At 35.7% G+C, this 25,667-nt stretch overlaps 1 protein-coding gene across 3 annotated transcripts in view; it reads left to right on the top strand.

Moving 5' to 3' along the window:
• ADGRV1 (adhesion G protein-coupled receptor V1) overlaps positions 1–25,667 on the top strand; it is a 473,598-nt gene that overhangs the window by 174,470 nt on the left and 273,461 nt on the right. For all 3 annotated transcript variants that reach the window (XM_036225348.1, XM_036225347.1, XM_036225349.1), the window contains 9 exons: positions 417–890; positions 4,980–5,123; positions 7,386–7,560; positions 8,191–8,326; positions 9,648–10,759; positions 12,190–12,307; positions 13,504–13,675; positions 19,271–19,513; positions 24,064–24,471. In XM_036225348.1, the coding sequence (XP_036081241.1) occupies positions 417–890; positions 4,980–5,123; positions 7,386–7,560; positions 8,191–8,326; positions 9,648–10,759; positions 12,190–12,307; positions 13,504–13,675; positions 19,271–19,513; positions 24,064–24,471 (2,982 nt within the window). The remainder of the gene's footprint in view (positions 1–416; positions 891–4,979; positions 5,124–7,385; positions 7,561–8,190; positions 8,327–9,647; positions 10,760–12,189; positions 12,308–13,503; positions 13,676–19,270; positions 19,514–24,063; positions 24,472–25,667) is intronic.

Here is a 25,667-nt window from a genome sequence, read left to right as displayed (position 1 = left end):
TGGTTGAAAAAACAGAAACAAATTTTGATGTGAAGCATCAGATTATTCACTTTTTACCTTTAAATATTGTCTGTGGTTCATTATTGAAATTTGTGGTCCTGGCATTTTAATATTAGCTTGCTCTTCTTTATCTCTTCAAATTGTTATTATTTTAGAAGTAGGCAAAATGAGGTTTTTATAATCTTGTCCTGCAAAATTGCAGATGGCAGCCTGAAAGAATTAATGATATACTTTCATGATACTGATGTTACTCCCCATACTTTCTCAACTAACTAACTGCTTGGAGAGTTTGGCTTTGAATAATGAGTCTCAATTAAATTTATTTTTTGTATATTATGGAGGAAAAGTAATTTAAAGGATTTTGGTTTAAATTGTTGAATAATATAATGTTGTTGGTTTTTTTCTTTTTATTTAAGGTTTACTGGGAAATAAGTAGTGAGTTTGACATGAGTGGAGACTTTCTCTCTACAAAAGGATTTTTCACCATTGCTGATGGAGAAAGTGAAGTGAGCTTTGATGTTCATTTGCTACCAGATGATATACCTGAGGTAGAGGAAGATTTTGTGATCCAGCTTGTTTCTATAGAGGGAGGAGCAGAACTGGATCTGGAGAAATGCATCACACAGTTCTCTGTTTCTGCAAATGATGACCCGCATGGAGTGTTTGCTCTGTATGCTGATCGTCAGTCAGTACTTATTGGGAAGAACCTTAGTAGATTCATCCAGATTAATGTAACCCGGCTTGCTGGCACATTCGGAGACGTGGCTGTTGGATATCAAATATCATCTGATCCTAAGGAGCAGCCGATTGTTATTGAAAATGCAGAGAGGCAGCTGGTGGTCAAAGATGGTGCCAGATATAAAGTGGACACTGTGCCAGTAAAGAGTCAGGTTTGTCAATTTCTTTAGTTTTCTGATCATTCCAATCAAACTCCTTCAGGAGAGCCCTTACCTACCTCATGATCAATTTAAATCTTATTCATTGTTTAAATGTCACCATGAAAAATGCCTTGGAAATGCATAGTAATTATTGGATAATACATAGCATCAAATATTTGTATGCAGATTATAATTGAATAACTGTATTCCAACTTAGAGATAAAATATTTTTGTCTAGATAGTATCGGGCATTTATTTAGTACTTACAAAGTTTCTGAAATAGTTGTAAGTACTATACATACATACCCTGACACAAACACATGTGCACACACATAGATTCGTGAACAAACATACACACAAGATGCTTGTTGAAAGGAAGAAGTTTGTAGGCTTCCTTATGCCCTTATAAAGGGCAGTGTAATGAGAGAGACTGACATGGAGTTTGGAAGGGCTACACAAACACAGAGACTGGTACCTGCTTCTCTCCTTGCAAATCTGGAACATAGGAAGTTGGCTCTGTTTTTCTGTGATGGTAATGAAGAGAGGATAGCCGATGACTCTGGCAAAATTTGGGGTGCAGGTAATAAGGATGCCTGGATTTCCTGTGGGTCAAGTAGATGCCCCAGCAAGCTTTCTCAGTCTGAATCACAAAGTGATTTGAGTGACTCCGTGTTACTCCTCCCAAGGATGGTACATAACTAGTATCAGTCTAGATGCATAGAAGAGAAGTTAATTTATCTCACACATGGAATGCATGACACTGGGGATTAATTATCTCATGGTTGAGCAGGGCTACCCCACAGGGAAACCAGATTAAAGTCATCTTGAAAAATATCTGCAAGGTGGATTGTGAAGCTGGGAGAGGGTCCAAAAGGTCATCATCTCTGTGGAGGAATGGTGAAGAGTGGAATTCTGAAGTCTTTGAGGAATACCCACAGCAATTGCATGAAAGGTTGAGCATTGGGGTGCCTGCCTTCATGGTGGGATAGTGGTCAGCCAGGATTAGCCAAGAAAGGACTACAGCAATGAGGAAAGATTTTTGTCATTCTGTCTCAAAGCAACCCTCCCTTGTCCCAAACCTGAAGGTGCCAGAAGATTTGTGGAAAGGTCTAAGGGGGTACTGAAGAAATATTGAAGCATTGTACCATGACCACTTTCCCACTGTAGACCTTGAGCCATGAATCCAGCAAGAATTGGGATAAAGAGGGGAGCTTTAACTGAATGTGAGATGGAAGTTTTGATTGATGTTGGTCTGGCCTTTACTTTCCTGAAAGGAACAGAAAGCTTCGAAATCTGCCCAGAACACCGTCAATGAGTAATGGAAAGAATCCCTACAAAGCAGTTAACAGGAGGAAAATTAAGCAGTGTCTTATTTGTATTCCACTAAGTTTAGGCACACAGTAATTGATAGTCTTAAAATGAAAAAATGAGGCTTAAAAGGAAAAAATGAGGCTTCTTAGTGAGACATAGGTTCCGTAGTTACTCCTGTCGTGTCCATTTCTAACCTCTATTTTCTTTATCCCACAATTCTCAAGACTGCGATAAAGGGTGCAAAGCTGAGGAAATAAGAGGTGGATTAACTGAACCAGAAATCATTTTAAGTCTCATTTACAAATTAGAAGAGTGTTCTTTTTTAAATACAGTGTACTTAAATTATGTGACTTGAAACATTTTCCCATGCATATGTAATATCACCCTCTCAACACAGATTCTGCTAATGAATTTGAGGGGACATTTCCTTTAACTTTTCTAGGAATAGCTTTGTATTATATAACCATATGGTTATAAAACCATATGGATAAGTGGTGTTTGAGGGGTGCACGGGGGCTGTAAATTCTATCTGTGCCCAAATGGCATCAAGAATAATGGGAAGTTTGTAGGACAGTATTGAAAATGCTGTCCTGGAGCAGGGAAGTGGAAGGGCAATAAACATGCCACATTGAAGATTCAGTTATTCTATTATTTTACTAAGCAATGTGGACAGTACAAAATTTATTCTCAGACCATGAATAAGAAAACCAAATTATGTGATATGAATGACGTGGACTAAAATCATTGATCTAACTTTGAGATTGCCCGTTACAGTGAGAGCTACTCGGAACATTTTGGAGGATGTAGTCCTCTTTCACTTCATTGTGAAAGCTTAATGGCATGGCTTATAAAAATACTTAGCTTTCTCATACCTTTTTGAATTATCATCTATGAATTTTTAATACCCTCTTTGAACCTATTTCAATTATTTTTGTGATTTCTATCTATTTTCAGTAAAGAGTAAACAAAAGTTTACTAAGTTATGCATACATGAAAACTTCCTGTGGACTTAATGCATTGCAATTTGAGGTCTGAGGGACGTTAGTTACAAGAGTTACATAACAGTTCTCCTGCTCCACCCTTATGGTAAAAGTTAGGACTTTGGACAGGTCAGCCACAGAGAAGTTTCTATTAGTCTCTGAAAACTAGAAGACTCTTGACATTGGTTTAACATCAGAAGCTAAGAGTGTCAATGTTACTTTGCCCGGTTAACAACTTCTTATAGAGGTGTGTACTAAATCCCTGGCACACTAAAGAAACAAGTCTAAGTTTAAAATAAGTTAGAATGCAAGAAAAATTTTATATTTATGGTTGAGTCATCGATTCAAACATTTATTGAGCACTTACTATGTGCCTGTCATTGCAAGCAGCACAGCAGATACAAAGATGACAAAGGCACACACTCCCTGGTGTCACATTACCCCCTGTCCAATGCAGGAGAAGACCCTTTAACAGCCAGTTATAAAACCATATGGATAAGTGGTGTTTGAGGGGTGCACAGGGGCTGTAAATTCTATCTGTGCCCAAATGGCATCAAGAATAATGGGAAGTTTGTAGGACAGTATTGAAAATGCTGTCCTGGAGCAGGGAAGTGGAAGGGCATCTTGGAGAACACGGCCACTCCTCAACACCTTCAAGCACCTTTTCAAATTAATCCACCCGATTTTCTTCTGCAGGCAAAACAGCTTTTCCTGAACCCCACTGTTACTCCTGTTCAACTTGAATGTTTAGTTACTGCACCCTGGGGATCTGTGTGTGATGAATGAACAGAGAAGCTGGGTGGGAAGACACAAATGACAGGGTGCCCAGCCCTTCATTCTTTAGGAAATAAGTATGAAAAATCCTTAGCTGCCAAGCCGGTGAACAGCATGGGGGAGCAAGGGGTGCACTCTTAGAGGAGAGGTGGGAGACACATGTTTGAAATAAGGACACTGATTTATTTCTGTTTCCTTAGTACTGGGCCTGTGATTCATGTTCAGCGAATGCCATTCTGAAACAAATGAAGACTGATAAATGAATGAGACATATGTTAGCCTCATGTTGCACAACATCCGAAACCCCTATAGTACATATTTTGCACATTTGGGGCATGTGATGTGTATTTATACATCACATTATATTTAAAAGTACATTCTATTTAAAAAAACAGACTCCACAGAAATGGTTATTTTTGCATTCAATAAAGACATACAGAATTTTTAGTAATATTCCTGGTTATAGGATAACTTGAAGGCTTATCCATTAACAATAATAATGCTTTCATGGGAAAATATTGTAGGAAAAAAAACTTTTGGATTAACACCATATTTTAAATCAGGGATTTCTCCTACTTTGTTAGGTTCTAAAACTTTTAAAATGGGTGACTTAATACATGATGTCATAATTTTTTGTCAAATATTCCAATAATCAAATAACCTAAGACATTATCCATTTTGAGTAAGTATCATTAGAATTATTAGTTACTACTCAATGAAGAGGAAGATGGTTTTGCTGGTTTTAGGAGCTGACTCTTCATTCCTGGGCTCATACTTCTACCACTAATACTACTAAGGTGATTCTCATCATTCTTGAGGCCATTTTACACATGAAGAAATTGAAAATTTGTGTTTTTATATTCTGTAACTGTCGCTCTTCACCCCCACAGTCTTCATACTATCGATTTGTTTCGTAACATAAGAGAGAGGGCATAGATCGATGAAACTGATACAAAGGAACCCGGGGCAGTGACAACTGTCATTATTTTTCTAAAAATTTTTACTAAAAAAAATCATTGATTATGTTTGTTTATAGGTCTTCCTATCACTGGGCTCTAATTTGACTTTGCACCTGGTGACTGTGATGGTTGTCGGTGGACATTTCTATGGCATGCCAAAAATTCTTCAGGAAGCAAAATCTGCTGTCCTTCCTGTCCCTGAGAAAGCTGCCAATTCTCAGGTAATTTGCCCTGGGCGTAGTGCTCTCTGGTAACCACTAGAGGGAAGCTTTTACAGGGTGGACTAAGATTCTTAGAAATTCTTAAGATTCACTATTTTCTGAAACCTAAGTAATCCTATGAATATCAAAATAGAAATTATGGATACATTACATGAAAATAATTTGTCAATTTTTGACATTAGGTAGAAAAATATATTTCCTTTATAGAATTTAGAAAGTTTGTATCTTGTAGAATTTGAATGTAAGATATAGAATTTTTAAAATGTCTCTCAGAGTCAATATTTCCAGATTTTTTTCTTGCTATTGAATATTTAATATGGAGATATTGTATGCTAAATAATTAAAATTAGCATGAAACATCAGTTAATATTTCAGACTTTTTCATTTACTTATTGTGGATGTTCATCTTTAATTTGGGGGCTTTTCATCCTGTGGCAAGTTTGTGCTGTTATAGATAAACGTGAGTGGTGAGATCCTGCGACACAGTTGCACTTAAGCATTTGAATCTTCTAAACTATAGGAAAGATGACTTCTTCATCACTTCATAAAGTCACATGAGAATAAAGAACAACTCGAGGGCCTTAATTCCTGCACAGGGTGATTCTGTTGATGTAGGAACAAGATAGGGCTGTCGTCCCTGGCTATGGCAATGTGTGTATTTTTGACACCATGACAAGGTATCATGGCGTCCTCCTCCTCCAGCGGGGAGCTCCTTCAGCTCGTCCGAGGCAGGCCTGATCCAAGATGTGGAAATGGAATCTGTGCAGTGAAGGGGCAGGAACACAGGCAGATCTGGCAGGCGGCCTGTGTATGTAACAGGGTCTCTGGCCATTAAGGGGATGCTCCTCAGTTATTCCTTATGAACTGCTTCTCCACAGGGAATGAATTTGCTTTGTCCCTTAAAGCAGACTCCATTAGCATTAAAAATAACTGGGAGTAATAGGTTTCTTTCTGCACCTCTTCTGTCCAAGAGGAAATAGGGTGTAGAATTTAATAATGCTTTGAAGTTTTGTTGTCCTCTTTTTGTTCACAAGTAGTTATAAAAATGATTCTTTTCAACCTGAATCATTTATTTGCCATAATAAAATATTTCCTTCTAGTCCATGCACATTGACATAACATCGTATCATTGTATCACTTCAAAGATCAGGGCCAGTCATGGCATACTCCTGTCCTCAGTGTATCCTCTGTATGTCTAACCGGGATTTATTAATATGCTGTGTGTGTGTGTGTGTGTGTGTGTGTGTGTGTGTGTGTGTGTGTGAAAGGCATGGGGAGAAAGGAAGAGAGGGGGAGAGAGAGACAGACTTTGTGACTAGGATGCTTTCTAACAGCCTCTAGCCCTGTACAAGCATGTCCTGAGATATACCAAAGTTTTTGACAGTTGCTAAGCAGAAGCCTTACTGTAATGTGGAATCTAGGCTGGTGTCAAATTGAAGGGTTCCTCCCCCTTTTTTTCCCTGTAGCTACAGAAGCTATTGTGTGGCACCCCTCTTATACTTCCCTGCTACTGTCCATTTCAATTTAAAATGGAGAGAATGAGTTTCAATATAGAACTGGTAATCATATAGTATCTCACACTTATAGATATTAGGACCAAAAGAAGTAAACTGAGTTGTCAAAGTGAAGCCAATAATTTGGTTTTATTCTTACTCATTGACTAGAACTTAATTCATCTATAAATCCCAGAGGAGCCAGGGAAGGTTGCCCTTAAAACAAGATCTTACTTAATGTGGATGAAAAAGATGATTTTTTTAGAATATTAAAATAATCATCTTTTTCACCTTTTTCATCTATGTATGTATGTGTGTGTGTGTATAACTGAATCAATGCTCTAAAAAAACCTTAATAGATAATTTAGTTCATGGTGCTTACTTTATAAGCAAAGAATTTGTTATTATGTCTTAAAAGTCAAATTTAAATTCTAAACAGATCAGATTCTATAAAGACCCATGAACAAATCATACTAAAATGCCATTTTAATCTTTTGCTCTCTTTTAGCTATAAAAATGTTTGTCTTTTTTGAATATTATTAATTTGAAGGATTTCATTTTGATAAAAAATTATAAAGCTATAAACTATAATAAGAATTATAAAATAGAATAAATTTTCAAGGCTCAGAGGTCGTATTTGAATTTAATTGAATTAACACAGGGAAATATATATTGTGTATACAAAGAGAAAGTTGACTTTTAACCCACTTTTCAGAAAACAGGAACCTTTAGAGCAAAATAAAATATTCTCAGCATGTTTTCCCCCCAGGTTGGATTTGAATCTACTGCTTTTTCACTCACGGATATCACTGCTGGAACAAGCCAAGTCGTGATTTCTAGAAGAGGCACGTACGGCGCTCTCGTGGTTGCCTGGGTGGCTGGATATGCTCCTGGGTTAGAAATCCCTGAATTCACTGTTGTTGGCAACATGACCCCAAAACTCGGTAAATCATAGTTTTTCTAAGATCTGCCCTGTAGAACATGGAGGTATATAATCGGCCACAAATTTTCTTGGATCATTCTAACTCTGGACAGTGAACCATTTGTTTTCTAATATAGTTCTCTCATGTTAGAGTGATCAGAGTTGCAAAAGCTACTGGATGAGAATGAGACAAAGTTTATTCCGTCAAATTAAAAACTTCATACCCCTCCTGGGAAATAATGGTCATTAAGCAGACTGTGCCATTTATACATTAGGATTTGTTAAAAGTAGTTCTAAAAACAATTTGGACCATACAATAATAAGAAAAAAGGCACATCTTTGCGTCCATAACATGTTTACCTGACTATTTCTTACAGTAGAACAACTGTTACTTCATCTATTTCTAATGATATACCATTAGCTCTATGAGGGTCAGTGAGGTGCAAATGTTAGATGGTTTGATCTCTACCACGATGGGTTGTGCAGACGAGTTGAAGACAGGGTTCGTATGATCTAGGAATCTCCCTATAAGTTCATTTATCCCCCTCTCTCACTTTTTAAATGTTTTACTTTCACTACCTTTTTAAAAGTTGAATCCCAGTTTAAGAACTCGGAACTGACACCCTAATTCTCTTTTCATGTTTGTTTTCAGGGAGCCTGTCATTCTCCCATGGAGAACAAAGTAAAAGAGTGTCCCTGTGGACATTTCCTAGCCCTGGTCGGCCAGAGGCCTTTGTTGTTCACCTCTCGGGAGTGCAGAGCAGTGCCCCTGGTGGGGCTCAGCTTCGGTAAGACCAGTTCAATTCTCAACCAAGAAAGTCTCTGAAGAGTAATCTGGAATTTATTAGTTGAAACAGAAAAAGACAAGGATCACTTTCCTTGAAGCAGATGCAAAAACATTTTTGGTATAGAGTAACGTGTTGCCTGCATGCCCAGACCCCGTGGCATGGAGGGTGGCTGGCTTTCCGAGTCACCACCCACTGCTTGCCTTGGAGAGAGCTTGTCATGACCTCCGATGTGAGAACGCTGGCCTAGGGTACCGTCTCCGAAAAGAACCATGTGGTAAAGTCACCTGTTTTTAAAGGGGGCTGTTTTCTAAGAAGCAGATGAAAAATATTTAAAAAGTGGCCACCAAATATATTTCAAGATAACAAATTCAAATGCCTTTAACAACACCAATAATAGCTAACAGTTTTATAGTGCTTACATTTGGTCAGCCATCGCTTTAAGAGAGATATGTTTACTTTTTTACTCTTCTACCATATGACGTAGATACTATTATTAGTCCCATTTTATAGATGAAGAAAGTGAGTCACAGACAGATGATGTAATGGACCTAGTGTCACACAGCTACTAAGTGTTGGGGTCATGATTTAAATCCAGGCTCTCTGGCCTCGTCTTAGCTCTCAACCACTGTGCTATGTATCGAGCTATCAGTGCTCGATAATAGAGAGGAATGGGCTCTGGGGTGTCCTTCCTAGAGACATTCAAATTTCGATTAAAAAAAAAAAACTGTTAGCCAAAGAAAATATGTTTGTGATCTGGATTACGCTGATGTGCTACCAGTGTTACTTCTGACATAACTATTAACGCACAACAAAATAAGATAAAGCTAAGGTTTAACCACTCAGTCATGGACATTTCTTCCAATTCACGTGTAAAATTTTAGCAACATTTGTGTGAGAGAATAGTCCCATTACAGGCCTGTTGGAAGAAGCAAGAATTTTGCATCTAGCAGGGGCAAGTGTTTCTATTTGGTAGGTAAGAAACATGGCTGACAGCCAGAGCATCCTAAGAGATTTTGGTTCCCTGTGTACTGATCATAAAAGATAGCCTGATGTTTCAGACCCTTCAGATAACTGCTCTGGGATGACTGGAGAAACAGCAGAAACCTGTGAACTCTTCACTTGGCTAAAACCTGTTAGGTCCTATCGCCCACAATGTTAACTCCTGTTCTTACATTTCTTGCGCTCTGATATATTCATCAATAAGTAAGTAAGATTTTATGGAATTTGAAAGGGCATATCAATTTGTGAAAGATCAATCTCTACAGTGGTTGGTATTCCTATATTTCATTATTTCTTTTATGATTTATTTTTTTTTTTCCAGATCAGGTTTCACTGTTGCTGAAATTGAACCAATGGGAATCTTTCAATTTTCTCCTAGTTCAAGAAACATCATAGTGTCAGAGGATACACAGATGATCAGATTACATGTACAAAGACTCTTTGGGTTCCATGGCAATCTTATTAAAGTTTCCTATCAGACAACTGCAGGAAGTGCAAATCCACTGGAAGATTTTGAGCCTGTTCAGAACGGGGAACTGCTTTTTAAAAAATTCCAAGCTGAGGTTAATTTTGAAATAATAATTATTAATGATCAGCTTCCTGAAATAGAAGAATTTTTTTACATTAATCTCACTTCAGTAGAAATTAAAGAATTACAAACATTTACAAAAGCTAATTGGAGACCACGCCTTAATCTAGACTTTAGTGTGGCAGTAATCACAATATTGGATAATGATGACCTGGCAGGAATGGATGTTTATTTCCCCAAGACAACTGTAGCTATAGCAGTTGACACAGCTCTCATTCCTGTAGAAATTGACTCCTCCACCACACACCTTGGCACAGCCAAAATAACAGCCATTCCACAAACGACTGAAGTGGTTGCCACTGTTACTGAGGCAACTGGTATATCTGCCGTTCCTGAGGAACAAGTTGCCCTTCTTGGTACACCTGCCATGTCTGAGAAGCCTGATGTGGCCACTGTAAATGCAGATGTTTCCATTCATGGAACATTTAGTCTTGGTCCACCCATTGTTTATGTTGAAGAGGAGATGGTGAATGGTACATTTAATGCCGCAGAAGTTCTTATCCGAAGAACTGGTGGGTCTACTGGCAACGTCAGTGTCATAGTTAAAACCTTCGGTGAAAGATCCACTCAGAAGGAACCAAATGCATTGCCCTTTCATGATATCTATGGAATCTCCAACCTAACATGGGCAATTGAAGAAGAAGACTTTGAAGAACAAACTCTTCTCCTTTTGTTTATAGATGGAGAAAGAGAACGGAAAATATTGGTTCAAATTTTGGATGATGATGAGCCCGAGGGGCAGGAATTCTTTTATGTGTTTCTCACAGACCCTGAAGGGGGAGCACAGATTGTGAAGGGAAAGGATGACACTGGATTCGCAGCTTTTGCCATGATCATTATTACAGGTGTGTCTTTGGAATGATGGAGATAAAAACGTACTTTTGTGGTACCAAATTTGCAGTAAGATCATTCTAAAATTTAAGAGGGTGAATTTCTTGAATCACACATCGTAATTCATTAAAACATTGTTTTCCTATGTCATGGACTCATAACATATTGAACACATATTGTTCTGAGGTGCCAGGCTAAAATTTAATGGACTATAAATGTCACTTAGCTTGGAACCAATTAAACAATCTATAAATCTATACTTTTACAATATAGAAAAAATCTTAAACTTAGTTAAGTTTGTATTCTTCTTCTGGAAAATAGTTTAGTCATCCAAATACATGATTGCCTATCCTGTTTTAAGACCTTATTCTGAATTTTCCAACCACTTTAAATCATCCACCCCAAAGTCTAAGACCTCTTTGTCAGGAAATTCTTTGTATCTGTTGGGGAATAGATCAAAACTATTTTCTGTTGTTCTGCTTTTGAACCAATACAGTTTATATAGTTTTTGTACTGTTGAGTATATATATTATGATAGCTTAAAAATGCAGGTTTTTTAAAGAGTTACTTATGTATTTTATAAAATCTTTTGGTGATAATTTGTAATTTTCCTCTGAAATTTATACTGTATTTAAGTGGATTAGCTTGGCTTGTCAATACCTTACAATATTAGAGCCTTGACAAGGCCATCTCATGATTCTTGCCTACTCAGCTCTTTTATAGTTTTATACTGTATTTCGAGTTTCAGATGACACTATGATAAAACAGTAGGCTATTTCAGTACAGTGTAGGCCTGAGGTATTTTCAAGTCTAAACACAATTTTGTGGTATGATGGTGCCTACAATCTCAATTGTTGCTCGGAGCATTTTCTTTTACTCAGAGATACTCAAGAGTTCCTTAATCTGTTTTTCTCTGGGGCAAATAACTGAATGCATATCATATATGGTCTTTGGGTCAACTCTCTTATTGGATGGTAAATCAGTTCTATGGAGTTCATTTATTTAATAATTTTTTATTGAACACTTACAATATGCTGGCCACTCTTTTTGATACTAAGAATATGGCAGTAAATAAAACAATTGCTGCTCTCTGGTAAGACTTACATTCTATGACGATATATTGACTTTCAACTGTGAACAGACATAAAAAGTCTGGAACTGTCAAATGTAGGGTCTCATCAGAGAGACATAAATATGTATGTCACTGTGGGCATAGGATTTGATGTTCTTTTTCTTCTGGTCTTCTGTTTTCAAAGTGTTAGCTATCTTGATATTACCATTTTAATTCTAGTCTATTTTTAGGAAAGATCTTTAAAAATTATAGCTCCCCCCAACTCACCTGTGAATTTCTCACTTTTATACCATCTGAACTGGAAAGATTAGTGAAGCGTTAGAAATTTTTTAAAGATTGAGATGTATTATAATTGTCCAATTTTCTTTTCAGGAAGTGATCTTCAAAATGGCATCATAGGATTTAGTGAGGAGTCTCAGAGTGGACTTGAGCTGGGTGAAGGAGCTGATAGGAATAGACTGCAACTGATTGTCACAAGGCAGCCAAACAGGTATGTTTTTTATATATGTGGAAGATGTAACAGCCTGTGTGTCTATACAGTATCTAATTTGAATTGATTAAATGGTCAAGGCATGATGAAATATTGATAAAAGCACATAGTATGGAATTTGCTTTGTCAGTTTTCAGATGTTCTACTTCTTCTTTTTTTTTTTTTTTTACTTGAACAACAAAGACATTTAATTAATCTACGTAATACAAAGCTTAAAAGTTGGCAGTTCCAGAGTTGTTTCAGTGGCTCACCAGTGTCATTAAACACCTGGGCTGGGTTCTTATCTTTTCCATTTTGCCTCTTCCGTGTGTTAGTGATCTCTCTCCTCATGGTCTCCAAATGGCTGCCACAGCTCTGAATGTCTCATCCTCATATGCTGTTCTAGTTCTTAATCTGTAATTTAACACACTTGGTGTATGAGCATGATTTAGGGCTACTTTGATCATTTTGTAGTTCATAAAGCACCATGCAGATGTTAGTCATCACTTTGTTATATTTACTCTTTTCTTCAATCATTCCCATACGCAACCATGTCTTGTTAGGAAGACTTGGAGTACTAACATTTGCTTGCAACTTAGCGTTGTACACATCTTCTGAATGCTCTTCACGTACATACACTTGGTATGCAAAAATGTATGTGTATGTATATTGCTTTTTCCATTTTGGGCCTAAGTAGTGTCTGTAAAATGTAGATTAATCTCTTGCTCTTTATTTTTATAGCAACCATTTTTAGCAATTGTGTTCTTCCTTGAGAAGAATTCTTGTTAGAAGACAAATGAGTAACTTTGGGTGGTGAACATGCAATGCAGTACACAGATGATACATTATAGATTTGTATACTTGAAACCTGTGTAATTTTATTAACCAATGGCATCGCAATACATTTAATTGAAAAAGAAAATAAAGAATGTTTGTTTGAAGATGGGGGTTCTCTATAGTTTTTATTTTCATATTTTTGGTACATAATGGGCATAGTAGGCAGAAAAATATTATTTGTTTTCACATTCCTGATATGTAGTATTTCAATAAATACTTTTTCAGTATTGAATAGAGTATGGTCAAAGAATGCCATGTAAACTAAATGTTATGCTTTAGATGAAGAGGTACACTTAGGCACAGTGATAACACATTCTGCGTCAGACACGGGGCTAATGTACTCTCTTACTGCATTTGCATAAGTTTTACTTTGTTCCTAGGGCCTTTGAAGATGTGATGGTCTCCTGGCGAGTCACATTTAACAAAACAGCCGCCGTGCTCCAGAAGGATGGTGTGAACCTGATAGATACACTTCTCTCTGTGTCAGGGACTACCACCTGTACCGCAGGTCAAACAAAGTGCTTTATCACCACTGAGCTAAAACCAGGGAAGGTAAGAAATGAAAAGGCACATGTTGTCAACTTTCAGTTGTATTTCTTTAGAATAAGTAATTTTAAAGCCACTTTATTGCAATTTACAGGTCAGTTATGTGGAGATCCTTTGTGTTTTGCCTAGCCATAAGTCTTTATCTCTTTGCTGGGCAGCGGACTTCAGACTTAAAATTTATTACATAAGAGAATTTTTATAAATAAGCTCATTATTATAAACCTAAAACTAATACATGTTATATGTAGATTATATCTCAATTAAAAAAAATGCTCATCAGTTTACACCATTTTTATTTTTTGTCATTTCTAAGATTCTTCTGGGCTGACCTATTCGTGTGAATGAATGATCCCTTGAGTCATTTTTAGTCAGATTAGTGTCTCTGATTACTCTGAATGTTTAGTATTTTGCTTTTCTTATATCTGTAGATTCGATCACATTATACGATATCCATAGATTTCATCATAGAATGAAAGTTCTCTCATTCTCTCTTCATAGGTAGTTAGAAAGTTCAATTTTGATGTATTGAAGAGGCACAGAGGTCATGCTTGGTGAGCCTTTGGATGAATTCCTATTGGTTCATGTTGTACATAGCACCCAGGAGACAGACATTCTCCCCTCTTTCCAAGGGAATCTGAATTATTTGGATGGTATTAGTTAATGATAACATTTAGTAATCACGTGTTTTTTTTTTGTTTTTTTTTTTAAGGCTGTTCTGTGATACTGTAAAACCTAAGGAGCACTCAGTATTTTCTCTTTGTCCACTACTTAATTTATTAAACTCAATTAATTAATATAAAAACTAGACATAATATTATGAATATTCAGAAGTGTCATGGTTTCTTTGTACATGCCAAACAAAATAGCAGAGAAGCATGCACAAATGCAATTAACAGTTGACCCTGAAAAGTGCAGGAGTTAGGGTTGCCAATAACCCTCAAAGTTGAAAACCTATTTATAAATTAAGTTGGCCATCCACATACGTGGATTCTCAATCGCGGATCGAAAATACAGTTGATCCTTGAACAACATAAGTTTGAACCGTGTGAGTCTGCTCATACACAGATTTTTTTAAAAGACTCAAATTTAACTAATTTTAATTACTTACTAAATTATTTTCTTTTTGCTGCTCCAAAAGTCATGTTACTTCACTGAAAGTCCTATTAAGTTGCTTTTTTTTTTTTTATCTTTCTATTTTGCTTTAGAAATCTCTAGAAGTATATTAGCATATTCCCAGACTCATCTTGAGTTCTCCTAATCTTAAACCATCCAATCAGCTACTGTCCAAGGACTTGATTTCTTTCATCAGAAAGAGTTTTAGAGCGGTCTAAATCTCTATACTAGAGATATTCATGAGAGCTGTTGGTTGGCAAGGGTTCTGCTGCTTGTGGCTACATTGGCAGTGATAGAGCTAAGAAATAAGTTTTTAAAATATTGAATTCCCACTAATTTTTTAAAAATTTTACATATCATATTATTGCATATTACTGTGAGTTTCATCAGCTTCTCATTCTTACTATCTCATTAAAAAGGAGGAACCTAAAATTCAGTATTTAAAACATTTGATAATGTTATTCTACTTGAAAACATCTAAATCCCCTTCTGTGCATTTGTCTAAATAGTTTTATGCCTTCGGCAACCCCCAGAGCCCTACTTTCCTAACTCTTTCCTGAAGACTAATCCGAATAGTCCTCAAGACTTCCTCCATGATTCCTCCCATGATATCTCCAATTAGAATTCTTAATTCTCTAAATTCACAAACACTTCATCTGTGCCTTTCTTATGGAAGTTATCATTTACATGCAGGGTCAAAACATACTTATTTCATCTTGACTGTTGGAGTCTCAGCTGCTTAGAAATTAGAACATGGTTTTTATTAATCTTTGCATTTCTCCCATCACTTCATAAATATGTATGGCATACATGAGTTACTGAAAATTCTATTGTACATTTTATCTCCAATAAGAATTTTGGTGAATTAGCATCTTGGACAGTTCTCACTAGACTTAAGACATCTATCATACAATAGGTGTTCACCTCAGAATTGTAAGAAAAGTCTTTGAGTTAAAAATCATTTTAATCCTTCACTACTGTTTGGCTAAATGTGTTTATCAGTCTTTGGCCGACTTGGTTCTTTTAAAGTGAGGCTTGCATGTATTTAGAGATGAAAACAATTTTCACAGAATGGAAATACCTTATTGGTGACAGCAGCCAGATATAGGAAAACATTCTAAAAAATAGAGAATTGTGCTTTAATACTGCTTGAAGGAGTCTCTATTGCAGGAGAGAGGTTAGAAAGGAGAAGAGCCAAATTGGGGTGGTCTTAGAGAAGCTGAGAGGAAGGAAAATAGGAAAATTAGAGTGTAAGAAGAAGAGACTACTCCTCTGAGCTTGCCCTCCTTGCAGGAGAATACTAAGGGGATTCTTACACACGAAAGATACTATAATTAAAGGGTAAGAAAATGGGAGAGGCAATAAATAGGATGAAAGCTGTGTATATCCTTCTTCCTAACTCATGAAATGCTACTGAGCCCATATCCAAGTAGTTTCAGTTAGGCAAGAGAAAGAATTTGGCCTCACCTCTTATTTCTTTTTCTAATGTAATGTTCAAATCATAGAGTTTATTTTTCTCCTGCGGCTAATATTCAAGGCATTTCGCTCTCATTGTCTTCTTTGGCAAGGTATAGGCAAGAGTAAAGACGTTCCAGTTTCAGTAAGAGAAAGTTTTTTAAAAGAAGGAAGAAGGAAGATTATATTATTAGAAGAGTGGAAAAAATATATTTTTAAAAAAGTTTCTAACATTTATTTTATCAAATTAAATTTTATGACTAGAAGGAAACGTATTACTCGTCCAGTTCAGATTCTTCTTTTTATGTCTGATAAACTGATACCTAGACATATAAATAAAACTGGTTCTGCAGACAAATTCTTCTGTAGTGGGCTTTGAGAAATTATTTGGAGGTCCCAGCAGAGCAGCACAACTAACTATCCCTTAACTTTTGATCTAAGAACTATCTCTTTATTTTTTTATCAAAGAAGGACTTCAAGGATACTGAACATATTCTGGGAGGTAATGTGGTGGTTAGGAATTTGGGCTCTGATGATAGAAGACCTAGGTTCATATCTTAGCTCTTCCACTAATGAGCTGGGTGGCATTAGACAAGTTACTTAGCCCTCCTGAGCCCTTCTGGTTTGATGGGTTTGATAATAGGGCTTAGATTAAATGAGATCATGGAGATGTCCTCTGCGGGGTTCTTGGCAAGGACTTGGCCCTTCATAAGAAAGTGTTGTTATAACTATTATTCACAATGGGTGGGAATGAGGTCCATGGCATTTAGTGATTGAGAAGAAGGTACATCAGTACTAGTGGTAGAGGAGTTATAACCAGTCACAGCCAACACAGCACATTCATTCATAGAATTATACTAGCGATTAATGATGGTTTCTTGTAAACTCAATCCAATCTCCTGACCCTCAACTCAAAGTTTTTTTACTCTATCATATCTCTAATTATCATCTCTACAGTTATTTAATACTTTATTTTTGTTATAAAGAATTTAAGTAACTTTCCCTAGTCCAAGATTAGAACTCATCTTTTGAATTCCTTCTTTCTCTAATGCTTTATCTAATGATTCTATAATAGCAAAATGTTTGAAGGTAAAAGTTAATTTAGGAAGCATACCCTTAACCCACAAATCTGGTTACTAAACAGATATTTAAACGTTTGTTGCAAATATTTTAAAAAAAATTTAAGTAAGTAAGATATTGTTTCATTATTACCTAGTCTGCTTCTGGGCAAGTATGAGCCCAGGAAAAACCATTTTATACTATTAGGCCAAAAGATCATCCTGAAATGCTTCCGCTCTAACTGGGAAGGCAACTTGCTGGCAGTTACAATGAAATAAGTTTTTGTGAGGTCTCCAGTCATATTTAAGTCTAGAGAGATTCAGATATAATCTGTGAGTTTTGGTTTCTCAATGTACTTCTGGCATTGTTTGAATAGAGTATTTCTTTGTAAAACTGCAAGATTCCTTCTGTCTCTTGTCTAATTATGTTTGGCACCCATCTTTACATGGTTCAGTTTTAGACAGTTTCGTACTTAGATTATAACATATTCTTTTGACTAAGTGATTATAAGCAATGTTCTAATCATTGTCACAATGAGAAGAAATATTTTACCAGAAAATAAAGAGAAAAATCTGTGCTATAATATAATATTCTGAAATATAAAATAATTTAATATGCTGAAAACCTTAGTTAAATGAAACTATTGTGAATTAAAGCTCTCTTGGACATTAGGGAATAAGAATTCTTAAAAATAATTATTCATACTTTCCTAATGTTTTAGTTTCTTGTATTTCTCAAATTTAGTTTTTCAAAATTGGGAAGAGTACAGTTTTTACCATATTTAAATACTTACCGACAATTGATCAAAAATTGTAAAGAATGATATGTGCTATAGGGAAGCTAAACATATTTCTTTAGACGGTAGAAGTTCATTTACTGTGTGTGACTAACATACAACTTATTCTTGGATAATACTAGAATTTGTGGTATTGTTTCATGGTATAATAAGTCTCATTAAAATGATCACAAAACAAATGATGAGTGAGGCCCTTGCTGATGAATAAAAATGATGCATTATGTCAGATTATACAATGGCAAATACAGATGAAAATGCATCATTTTAGCTTTGAATTATGTCAGGAAGCTAGCAATGCTGCTAAGATGTTTAGATTATTGTGTAAGAGTGAATAAGTATAAATAGGTGATTGACAGTATGTTATAAAATTGAACTCAGGCTTTAGAAAATAAATTATTTGAGATTATAGAGAAAGAATCAAAGTGAAACATGAGCAAACTATAACCAGCAGACTAAATTTATACCTCTTGATACTGAATTTTGGGGAATTTTGAAAAATACATAAAATTACTGAATTGACTATTATCAATATTTGGTTATATTTATGTAAAACCTTTTTGAAATAAAATAAAATTTTATGGACAAAGCTGAAGTTCTCTTTTTTTCCTCTATCTACAGTGAATGTCTCAAACTCCATGCCCTGCCCAACCCAACCAGCCCCTCCACCCAAGCATTTTTTTGTTTTTAAATATTTAAATAGATATGTATTCATTAATGATATGTAGTAAGCTTTATGTAATTTTTAACTTCACATCATTTTATCATGCTATGCATATTATTATGCAACTTGATTTTTTTCATTCGATATCATGTGTTCAGACCCATTCACGTTGGAAAGTATAGAAATAGTTCATTCCTCTTAACTACTAAATAACATTTCATTGCATGAATATATTTTATTTATACTTTTATTTACTGAAATACACACTTATTGAAGATTGTCTCCTGGCATTGATTTTCTGTTAAGAAGCTCACCCAGAGAGAGTAACAATGTTTCTTAAAGAAAGACCAAAAAAAAAAAATTAAGAATTTAATTCTGTAATTATACAGAATGTATCTCTCTCTATATATTTATTTCTGTAATTATGTATGTGAATAATGCTAATTCTTAACATAAGAATTATCTTAAAATAGAAATATATTAGTAATCATCCTCTTTTTGTTTCTTTCATCATTAGATACCTCAAGTTGAAATGCATTTTTTTGTGGAACTATATGAAGTAACTGCTGGAGCAGCAATAAACAATAGTGCCAGATTTGCACAGATTAAATTCTTACAGAGTGATGAACCCCAAAGCTTTGTGTATTTTTCTGTGGGTTCTCGGCTGCCAGTGGCTCATAAAAAGGCCACTTTAATCAGTTTGCAGGTGTCCAGAGATTCTGGGACAGGACTGATGATGTCTGTTAACTTCAGTACCCAGGTAACAATGGGATATATATTAACACACATTAAGGTTTTCTTCTTTTAGCATTTGTAATGAAATGGAGAATAATCAATACATTATTTTCTTATGATGCCATCATAATTCACATTGTTTATAACATTAAGCTTTATCCTTGAAATAGTTCAATTTTTCACTTAGATCATGTTTTATTGGTTGTCTTTTGTATTGTTTTTTCTTTTGGAAAACCTGATTGATTGTATAATGGAGACTATCTTATGTGAATCTTTCTATAAGATCTCTAGAAAGCTAGAATTTCTTCACTATAAAACTAAATAAGAATAAAAAATAAGGCTTCGTTACTGCTTATATCTGGACTAGTTGGAAACCTTCTCCAGAACTTCAAATACTAATTGGTCTTTATCTTTTTTTAAATGCATGAATTCATGTGGCCTTACCTACCTTTTCACATCCATCCTGTTAGCTGACATCAGTATAAAGAGAGGGAGGGAGCAGGTGGATATCTAGGGATTCACAAAAGCAATTTTATGTGATACTATGTGACCAGATCCTGGGGTTGGTCCAAACAACACTGTACATCTATCTAGCATTGTTTTTTAAATGTTGTTTTCACAGCAAAACTCTACTATATTAAAGCAAAAAGGTTATCTACTCTGTTTGAAGCACAAGTTGGAACTTGCCTACCTTAGCTCTCGTCTTTAATTCTTTACACATGTAACTCCAAGAAACCCACAATTTGAAAACTTCCTTTCTGGACAGTGTCACCATTTATTCTTTTTCAAAATTCAAAACCTGGTGACTCTTTAAGCCTCAGAGTTTTAAAGGTGTTTGTTTGTTTTTATAAAGTGCTGTTTAGTATATGCTTAGTTGTGTCGCTGTCAGGTGACTCAAACGCATAGAATGTACCATGTATAACGTACAACACGTGCAGCTACGTGAGTCAGGGATGGGAGGTGAGGACTAGAGCTCTGGGTTGTAGGCTGTCCTGGAAGCTTCCCCGGCAGAAAAGCTTGTCTTTGAGAATGGAAATAAACTCCATTATACATAGCTCTGAAGTGATATGAACACGAAGAGAATTATTCATAGTGGGAAGATTTTAGTATTTTTTCTTTCAAGCATTTAAGATAGGAAAAGAAATGAGAAAAAAAATGTGCTTTATTCTTCTTCTCCCATGAAATATATAGCATCATAGGCTCACTACTTTGTGGAGTAGGGGACTGGGTATGAAGAACAGATGATAAAGAGGTTTGAGGCACATTTTAAGCTAGTTCATACATTCAGAGGAGAAGGGAATTCAAGTCTCCAGTATAAGACTCTGAATGCCAATATCTCAATCATAGTTATTAATATTCTTTCTAGATTCTTCATAAATGATGCTTTTCAAAAACACATGCTGTCACTAGCATCTATAACTCATATAGCATTTTTATAACACTATAAAAATCAGCGTGAAGGATCCCCGTGGTGATGGAAACGTTCTGTGTCTCAACTATATCAAAGTCGGTGTCCTGTTTGTGACCTATTATAGTTACCAACAAGGGCTATTGGGTAAAAGATGCAAGAGATCACTCTTTATTATTCATATTCATAACTGCATATGAATCTACAGTTATCTCAAAATAAAAAGTTTAATTTTAAAAATTAGAAATAAACATTTTACTTCTCCACTATTATTTTATTTTCTTATTGCTTCATTATCTCTGCATTTTTTTCTCTCCGGATGCTAGGCAGCTACCAGAAGACAAAGACATATAATTCTATTTTCCAGTAGCTGGCAAAAATAAGAAAATAATTGGGGATCAAGCTGTAGTGATATCTGTCTTCATTTTACTTTAAATAGATTTTCATAATGTAGTTAAAACATCAGCTGCGGTGTACATACACTGTGGTAGGTCAGCATTCCCAGTTTGTAAATACTATAGTCTTAGCATGAGTTCTCTCATATCTACATGTTTGTAATATAAAGTTAAGGATATAAAGATTTGAGAGGATGAAAATATCACTCATTCCAGTTATCATTAAATTAAATAGGCCTATGGCTAAGCCAAATTTGAAAACCAATTTCAAATTATTTCATTTATAGCCCAAAGCACACAAGCTCAAGAAAGAACATGCCTTTCCCCTTTATTCTCACATTGCCTATTCTATTCAAAGGCTGTTTCTATAATGATTTCTGTTGCTTTTAAATTGCATAGTGCGACTTGTTTTTATATGTATTTTATAAATACAAAAACATTTTGATTGCTTCATCTTTTTTAAATGTCCGATTTGTGAAATAAATCGTACTGGAAGTAAATCGTACAGTGGATAGAATGTATATATACACAATTTGTAATAATAAAGTCACCACCCCTTAGCTTAAGAAATTCAGCTTTGACAGGATCATAGAACTAGCCACCATGAACCCTTCTCTGATGCCATCCTGCTTTTTCCTTGTAGAATAACCTCTCCTTTTGCAGATAACCTCTACCCTGAATCTCATGTTACATTATTCCCTTTTTATTAATAGTTTTATCACCTATCATGTGCTGTTTAAGTTTACCTGTTTTGGAAATTATGCAGATGAGATCTGCCAAGTGTATTGTTTTATGGTGTGCTTCTTTCTCTCAACATGTTTCTGAAAAATACCCATGTTGATGTGTGTAGTTCTTTCAATTTCACTGTGACAATATATTCCAATAGATAGTTTAATTTACCTATTCTGAAATCAATAGACTATTTTGTTGTTACCTTCAGTGAGGCTTTTTTCCTACCATTGTGATGCAGGTGTTCTTAAAAACTCTATCTTCATTGATTCTTCCCTTTTTAACACAATGGGTCACTTCCTCCTTCTGGAAGCATGTTCTTCTTCAGGCTTCTGAAACATCACACTTTCCCACTCTTAGCCCTTACCTCACTGGCAGCTCCTTCCTGTTGCCTATGTTGGTCTTCCTGACCAGTAAGTAAAATGGTTCACCTAGACTCACTCTCTAGACTAAACTATCCAGATCTATCGTTTTCTTTAAATATCATCTGTAAAATGAGAACTGAATTTTTTTCAGCAGTCTCTTCACTACCCTCATACAGATTTATGTGTCTGATTGCTCCTACTTGACGTCTTCATTTGAATGTCTAAAAGGCATCTAAGGCTTAAGATGTGTAATGACTCTTTAAGAATATTTCCTCCAGTTTTCCACCATTCATCCAGGGAAACAGCTAGGAGTTATCCTCAGTTTTCTTCCTCTCCACTCAACATTGAACTAACAGACTCTTAATCTGAGCACTTCTTCCTCTTCATACTCATACAATCCTATTTTAAGCTACCATTTTTTTTAATATAAACTAATGCAGAAACCTCTTATCTCTCCTCTTTGCCTCCATGGTCATCCCCTGCTACAGCCAAATTATGCACAAGAGCCCGAATACTCATGAAAATATGAATAAAATGTGTCCCTCTCCTGATGGAATCCTCCAGTGTCTTCCTGTCAAACTTTGTGTAATGGACATACATGATCTGACCCCAGCCCACCTCTGATGCTGGCCTCTTGTACTTTTGTCTTTCTTCTCATCACATTGGTTGTCTGGCTCTTCCTCTAACATTTTGAGATGGTTTCCACCTCAGGGCCTTTGTAATTGCTGTTCCCTCTGCCTAGACTATTTTCCTCCACGTCCCTATGTGACCCGTTTCTTTACATCACTGAGGTATCTGCTCAAATATCACATTAAGAGCTTCCCTGAGCAACCTTATCTAAAGTAGTATCTTACCATCACCCTACATTCCCTTACCTAGTCTTATTTTTCTTTATAGAATCCATATTTATATAAACATATATTGTTAATACTATAACCTTTGTATTATCTATATCCTCTGCTAGAATAAGTTCAGTGAGTGCAGGGATTCTATTGTTCACATCTGTATCCACAGTATGCCACCTGGTCACGTGCTAGGAGTTTAATACTCGGTGACTCAGTAATAACTAAATGCACATTACTTTGGTACTTCCTTGACTAAGTTCTTATGCTTCACTTTACAAAAAGAGGTTAATAACCACCCTTTGCAGAAATTCTGAGGTATATATGCCCAACATCATTATTCCTTGGGGTATTTTCATATCTAAGTGTGAGCAACAAGAGACCAATTTCTTTTGCTTTCTTCTTTCTCCCCTCTGCCTTCTCTTTACTCTCCTAAACTCCATCTTCCCAGAATTTCTAAGTGAGAATGAAAATGTAAATATTCTCTCTTTTTCTCCGTACTTATATTTTGCAACATGTATTATTTAAAGCACAGTTTTTAGTGTGTTCACAATTGAAGACATTCTGTGAGACAATAGTAATCTTTTTTTCCCTAATTCTCTTTCTTAATCTATTTTAAGGCATCTATCTTTCCTAACCTCATTGTTGTGATGTTTATTTATCTCTCTAATTTATTTTAGGAGATTAGAAAAAGTGTAAAACCCCACATTTTAGTAGTAATGTCAATATGGCGGATTAGTTTAAGAGAAATAGAATTTGTTAAAGGAATAAGGATTTATTTAGGATAAGGTCGGAGGTATTATAGTTTAACTGAAGTGGTGTTGTTTAATTTTTAGGAGTTGAGAAGTACTGAAACAATTGGTCGTACTGTCATATCTCCAGCTATTTCTGGGAAGGATTTTGTGAGAACCGAAGGCACGTTGGTCTTTGAACCTGGCCAGAGAAACACCGTATTGGATGTCATCCTTACCCCAGAAACAGGGTCTTTAAATGCATTTCCTAAACGCTTCCAGATTGTGCTTTTTGGCCCAAAAGGTGGTGCCAGAATTGACAAAACGTATGGAACTGCTAACATCACTCTTGTCTCTGATGTGGATTCGCAGGCCATTTGGGCACTTGCGGATCAGCTGCAGCAGCCCTTGGATGGTGACGTTCTCAGTAGAGTGCTCCACAGCCTTAGCATGAAGGTGGTCTTGGAGAGCACAGATGAACTGCTCAGTGTCGTGATGCATTTAATAGACAAGGTAAGAAGGCCTTGCAAGTGTCAGCAGTTGGTTTAGTAAGGTTTCATATGTTTAAAAAACAACAACACATAGTTTTAATGTCAGTTATCATGGAATTAAAGTAGAATTAAATTTCTGAACATAAGAGTGGAATTCGTCATATCTGACACAATACTTTTGCTTGTATGTGACTTATGCCTACTTGGAAACCTCAGTCCTAAACTCAGAGAGTGATGAGTAATCTACTGCAGCAGGAAGGACCGCCCAGTGTCCAAAAAGAGGTTCTACATGTCAGAAGCTACAGGCTCTGTCTGAGTCTTCAGAAACTGGATGAATAGCTTTTGAAACTGCATCTCAGTTTTTTGAGTCCGTAAAAAATGGCAAACTATATGGTTCTTCCAGTTTAAATGCCACAGAACAGGAGCTGTTTGCCCTCTGCTTGTTCTTTGCTCCTCCTGGGCACTGAAAACTTGCACAGAAAAGGAGAACTCAGTAATGACCAACAACTTCAGGCATTCAAATTAGTGTGGACTTAGATCAACCAGGTTTTATTTTAAACCTACTTATTATTTACATTTCTGCAAATGATGGTATTAAATGGTGATGTTAGACCATAAGAATGTAAATGAAAGAAGATAAACAAAAAGAATTATTACTAACAGAAAAGACTCTTGTGGAATGTTTTTGGGGTCTTTCTTATCAAGGTATTTCTTATTAACATATTTATAAGTAAAAAGTTAAATTTCTAAATACTGTATTTCTTACATAGTGACCTTTAAATACTTCACATGTTCAAAGTGGAGTTTTAGATTATTATCCCTATTTTACTTCTTATGGTATCTCTTAAAATACAATGCCCAAAGGGTAGAAAAGTAAACTATAAAACACACTGGTGAGAAGAGGGGGCCTTGCCAAATAGCTTGGCAGTAGAGAGAAGTGACTGCTATTTCACACAAAGTTCTAAAGATAAGAATTTACTCCAGGAAATAGTTACTTAAATTTTTTAATGATGAAAGAGCATAGGACCATAACATGTTGTTTTTGGCCAAGGAGAGGTAAAGGATGTACAGTTAACTACATTTTAAAAAAACAGAACTTCATTTTATATGATTTAGAGAAGATACAAGGACATTCCGCTACTTTTTTTTTTTTCTCAGTTATGTAAGAGAGCTGCGTATTATTGGTTGAGAATCAACACTTATTTAACTGGAGTTATC

The sequence above is a fragment of the Rousettus aegyptiacus genome, unplaced genomic scaffold (genome assembly GCF_014176215.1).
Source record: "Rousettus aegyptiacus isolate mRouAeg1 unplaced genomic scaffold, mRouAeg1.p scaffold_m13_p_8, whole genome shotgun sequence".
Classification (NCBI taxonomy): domain Eukaryota; kingdom Metazoa; phylum Chordata; class Mammalia; order Chiroptera; family Pteropodidae; genus Rousettus; species Rousettus aegyptiacus.
This window is presented reverse-complemented; position numbering and strand designations above follow the sequence as displayed.